This window comes from Salmo salar, unplaced genomic scaffold (genome assembly GCF_905237065.1).
Source record: "Salmo salar unplaced genomic scaffold, Ssal_v3.1, whole genome shotgun sequence".
Classification (NCBI taxonomy): Eukaryota; Metazoa; Chordata; class Actinopteri; order Salmoniformes; family Salmonidae; genus Salmo; species Salmo salar.
The window spans coordinates 25094-31128 of NW_025549357.1; the positions used below are offsets into that span (position 1 = coordinate 25094).

At 44.2% G+C, this 6035-nt stretch overlaps 1 protein-coding gene across 1 annotated transcript; it reads right to left on the minus strand.

Annotated features, from left to right (window-relative positions):
• Nucleotides 1-5236: 5236 nt before the first annotated feature.
• On the minus strand, nt 5237-5514 carry rd23b (UV excision repair protein RAD23 homolog B; the record flags this gene model as incomplete). Its single annotated transcript, NM_001165275.1, is given in 1 exon segment — nt 5237-5514. A coding segment is annotated over 1 exon segment (99 nt), but the record flags the coding sequence as incomplete, so codon positions are not given.
• Nucleotides 5515-6035: the final 521 nt, after the last annotated feature.

Genomic DNA, 6035 nt, shown 5'->3' on the forward strand with positions numbered 1-6035 from the left:
TATCCGAAAGGTTACTGGATCGAATCCCCGAGCTAACAAGGTAAAAATCTGTCGTTCTGCCCCTGAACAAGGCAGTTAACCCACTGTTCCCCGGTAGGCCATCATTGTAAATAAGAATTTGTTCTTAACTGACTTGCCTAGTTAAATAAAAGTTACATCAAAAATATAAAATATTACCCTGAGCGTCGGTGTATAGCTTAGCCCCTTCAGTAGCATTTGCACCGCTAATGCGTTAGCATGCTAACGTAGGCCAGACCCTTGAATAACATTAGCACTTACGTTAATATGGTAGCATGCTAATTTAGCCTAGCCCAGCCGTGTTGAGACCCCCTTGACCACAGATTTATGTACGCACCTTAACCTGACGCTCCAACGTATGGAAGCTCTTACCCCTATATTATATTACTGCATTATCCCCTATGCTCTTATTATATATCCCAATGGGGAGCACTTAACTAATGTTGCATTCATTGTGATTATTGATGAATTGACAGTCTGTCTGATAGGGTTCCCCTGTGACCTAGGACATTTCTTTGACCTCTAGAGATCTATTTTAACATTAGACACATTTAGAGACTCCTTTGTGTGTTAATATGCCCCTTGTTAACAATAGCTGTTTAAATGTGAGCAGTGGTCTTCAGAAGAGTCCCACTGGATCCCCTAACAGGTTAAAACACAGTCAGGACAAACATGGTGCCACGTCGGGGTCAGAGTGCTGCCCCTCTGACTGGCACGTCTCAAATGGCACCCTATTTCCTACATGGTGCACTACTACTCCTGTTCATCAGAAGCAGTGCATTATGGGGGTAGGTTGCCGTTATAGACAAGACCTGATGAAGTCCCAAAGCATAGACCCACACCAGCCCTGTCAGCTGGCTGGCCAATCAGGACAGGCCTGGTAGCACCGCCTCCCCAACCCCGCCTGGTGATTGGTTAGCAGTCGCCACGGCGATAGCACAGCCGTTCTCAGCTCTTTAACCAACAACAAGAAGCACTTCCCCCAAACTACCTCCACAATCAGCAGGGGTTTGGGGTGGGAACACATGAATGTTCTGCCCACAATCTAAAGATCCTAAATAGTTTTATAATTATGATAGAGGACAAAATAAGTATTCCCTTAATAGGTGTGCTCTGAGAGGAATCAGAGTATTGTCTTGTTTTAATGTTAGTAGACGACAGAGCAGAGTAGTAGGATTGATCTGTCTGTCTCCTGGACATCTGTAGAAATAACATGGACTGAATCAACTCAATTTAACCAGCGTAGGGACATGGATGCTGCCCAAAGGACTCCTAGTCCTTCTACTGCACTAGTTCTGTTTATGGCCCATAGGGCTACCCCCATAGGGCTTTGGTCAAAAGTAGTGCACTATATAGGGAATGGGGTACCATTTGGGAGGCACCCTATATGAACCCCTGACAAGGCAAGGCAACAGAAGGAGACCATGTCAAAGACTTGATGCTCTATCTATCTGATGGTTAGGCCTAAGACAATGTTTCCCAAACTCGTACCTCGGGACGCCTAAGGGTTTCCCCCAGCACTACACAGCTGATTCAAATAATCAAAGCTTGCCGATGAGTTGGTTATTGAATCAGCTGTGTAGTGCTGGGTCAGAACCAAAAGGTGCACCCGGGAGAGGGGGGGGGTGACTGAGTTGGGGAAACGCTGGTCTAAAATCTTAACTGTTTAACTGAAGGAAACCCTGCCCAGATGAAATGGCACCCTATTCCCTACATTCTGACTGATCCTCTTCGTTCCTGTGAAGAACCTAAGGATTCCACAAGACTGCCTCTGTTGTTGATCTTCAGCCTTATACTCATAGGGTACACAGTCAGTGTTGATATTTAAATCACTGAGCCCACCGTTAAGATCCGTTACACTGAGACACAACAAACGGCCCGTTAACTTGTCAACAAACAACTACCAAATGAAAACCAGGGTCTTATTGATGGCTGGTTATTGATATGACTTGCTGAAGCGTACAGAGAATTGTTAGGAGTGTTGTTACTGTAGTTGTAGGACAGTAGTAACAGTATTGGACTAAACTCTACAGGACTGTAGTTAAAACACAAACAGAAAGGGTGACATTCTGTCTGCTAAATAGTCCAGTTCCAACCACAACTACCTTAGTAGCATCTACATAGCCCCACAAAGCCCAAAGTTGCCAAAGCAAACATAACATCTAAATACACTTCAACCAAAATGATTTTGGAAAGCTGCGGCTCAAGACTCCATGGCGTGCAAGGGTTGTGGAACTGTTTACAAGCAAATCATCTCTGCCTTCTGATGGTTGTTGTAAAACGAGACTTTGGATCTTAATCCCACATGAAGTATTGAGAACAACAACAGTCTTTTAATCCAGTCGTCTCAGGGCTATCTAGCAGACAGATTTGAACCCCTAGACTGGCTAGAGAAGAGCCCCACTGGTCATATAATACCCAGCATGACTGAACGACTACGACTCATATATTTTTTATATATATACACACACACACACACAGAGAGTACATATTCATAGGATGCACCTCCCTCACTATGTCGCATCATGCCATTGTTGTGAACGTTCTCAAGCAGGCCTCTATCTGCGGCGCCCTAAAGTTGCGATTAAAAAAAAGTAATTCTGGAAATACAATGACATTGCTAAAGTAGTCAAGTATTTAGTAGGAAAAAGTTTGCAAGCGTTATCATGCCTTCAAATTTACTTTGATTGCAATGTTGTCATTAGCTAGCAAAGTTTGTCAAAAACCTAATAAAAAAAATGGCCTCACCTCCATTTTAGCTAGCTAACGTTACACTGCATCTAAAGTCAATCTGGTGGCTAGCTAGCTAACGTTACACTGCATCTAAAGTCAATCTGGTGGCTAGCTAGCTAACGTTACACTGCATCTAAAGTCAATCTGGTGGCTAGCTAGCTAACGTTACACTGCATCTAAAGTCAATCTGGTGGCTAGCTAGCTAACGTTACACTGCATTTAAAGTCAATCTGGTGGCTAGCTAGCTAACGTTACACTGCATCTAAAGTCAATCTGGTGGCTAGCTAGCTAACGTTACACTGCATTTAAAGTCTATCTGGTGGCCTCCCCTCAATCTTAGCTAGCTAGCTAATGTTGTACTGCATTTAAAGTCTATCTGGTGGCCTCACCTCAATCTTAGCTAGCTAGCTAACGTTATACTGTATCTAAAGTCAATCTGGCGACATCAAAAGGTTTTCCTACTAATTATTTGCCTCCTTTTGAGTGTCATTGTATTCCCAAGCCACTGTAATGCACTTTTGATGAAATCTTCATCGGCGCTCATTGAGTAGAATGCTCAGTCGTGCATCAGTTCAAAACGAACGTTATAAACAATATTGTGACGGAATTTGCACTCCATGAATAATGCTTTAACCTTTTCACATGACGTTACTGTAGCACAATAAGATGACGGGACACTGCAGGTCATGACTATTTCTGTTCAGCCAGGCGGAGGAGTGGGCCTAACTTAAGTCGCTCCGCTAGCTGGCAAAATTACGCACATCCCTGTCGACTCACTCGTAAGAATACTTACTCACACACACACACAGTAGTTGTTACCAGCCCTCTCTGTGTTTGTGCTGAAGTGATGTTGCTGTTCCTCGTCAGTTACTGTCTGTGGGTGGAGCAGAGAGACTTGATAACTCTACAGTTGTACCGAGCTGCAGTCTGACACACACACATCCCTCTTGACTCACTCGTAAGAGTACGTGCACACACACACACACACACACTCACACACACACACACACACACTCACACACACACACACACTCACACACACACACACACACTCACACTCACACACTCACACTCACACTCTCTCACACACACACACACACACACACACACATTGATGTCACACCCTGAGTTAGACACTAGCTAGTATGGATAAAGTCAACAACAACATAATTACTCTCCCATTGTTATCCGTGTCTGATTTAGTTGTATTAGATTTTATTGATCAGTGATTTTATTGCTTATTTTAATATTCCTCTATATACCAACATCCCTTCTCTCTTCACCCTCGCCCTTCAACCCCTCCTCTCTTCACCCCCCCTCGCCCTTCAACCCCTCCTCTCTTCACCCCCCTCGCCCTTCAACCCCACCTCTCTCTTCACCCCCTCGCCCTTCAACCCCACCTCTCTCTTCACCCCCTCCTCGCCCTTCAACCCCACCTCTCTCTTCACCCCCCCGCCCTTCAACCCCTCCTCTCTTCACCCCCCTCGCCCTTCAACCCCACCCTCTCTTCACCCCCTCGCCCTTCAACCCCACCTCTCTCTTCACCCCCTTCCTCGCCCTTCAACCCCACCTCTCTCTTCACCCCCTCCCTCGCCCTTCAACCCCACCTCTCTCTTCACCCCCCTCGCCCTTCAACCCCACCTCTCTCTTCACCCCCGTCTTCACCGTTCTCGCTCTCTTCCTCCCTCTGTCCCCCTCATTAGGTCGTTCCGCTTAAAGCAGCCCATAGAGTACAGTCTTTACACCCTTTCACCAACACCCTTTCACCAACACCCTTTCACCAACACCCTTTCACCAACAGTCTTTACACCCTTTCACCAACAGTCTTTACACCCTTTCACCAACAGTCTTTACACCCTTTCACCAACAGTCTGTCCGACACAGGCAGTCTGTCCGACACAGGCAGTCTGTCCGATGGATGGATCACTGTATCAGCCCTTATCTGTTTCCTCTAGGACCATTTCTATTGGCTGTTTTCTGACCCCGCCCCTAACCACCCACACTAACAGTAGAGGCTATGTTATTATTGATGATCGGTTTCTCTTTGTGAACGATGTTATTATTGATGATCAGTTTCTCTTTGTAAACTAGCCAGAGTCTGCAACAAAAAAAAATCTGTTTTATTCAATTGTGCTTCACTTTTTTTTTTCTTACTCTTTTTAATGTCTTCTAACCCCTTCTATCTATCAAAGCAACCGTTAGTTCTAAGAGGCTTTAGCCAAACATAGAGATTTATATGCCATAAATCATTTTAAAGATCACCTTGTCGTTGTTACTATGTCAGTTAAATATCGCCCGTCAAAAGCTTTTTAAATGATAATCGTTTCTGCACTACGTTCGTATATTCTCGTATTATTAACGTCCCTTTATAAAGATTTCATGGTCGACTCAAGTGAAGCTGTACTTTGCACAGAGTTGGAAGTCCCCAGAAAAATACAATGGCCTATCATGAGAGCGATTCTATGATGACATCACAGCACGTGTGATTGGTTTACCCCTTATAGAGTGGAGTTTTGTGATGAGTAGAACAGAGCTGTATTGGTTACTGTAGGACTGTGTTATAAGGTTTCAGTACATGTATGGCTACACTGCCTGGTGGTCCAGACTAGATAGGCTTACAGGTAATAAAGACAGTTGATTACATTCCAAATTTCACTCCATTCCTTATAATAGTGCACTACTTTTGACCTTGTGGTGCAGGGTCCTGGTCATGAGTAGTGTACTAGAAAGGGAATAGGATGCTATTTGGGATGCAGCTAGGGAGGATATGGAGTGAGCGGTCAGTTCAGGTCACATGATGATGATATAACATCATACAGGTGTCGAGTCTGTGAGTATCTGTACCAACGCCTTCTGAAGCAACTGTAACACATGTAATACATCAACTGTAAACCAGCAGTAATGTGTACTGTATCATGTACTGTAAGCCCCTCCCCCTCAAAACAACAGTGCAGTAAAAGGTTCATCTTCATCACTACTATTATTGCTGTTATAATTATGATCGGTATAATTTGTCATCGTTAGCTAAAATGGAAGCACCAGAATGTTGTGGAGAGAGCCCTTTTATATTCGTCTGGCTGTGGAGGAAGTGATTTCACAAAGGAAGACTGGAACAGGAGGAGAGGCTTGATGATGTAAAGATGGTGGTCGTGTTTGTACGGTTGAGAAACGACTTACAGTGCTGAAATAAAATTTATTCTTTTAGTAAAAAAAAAAAAGTACTACTGTCTTGTCTTTTGTGACCAGGAAGTGAGAATGCTGTGGGAACAAACAATATGCAATCA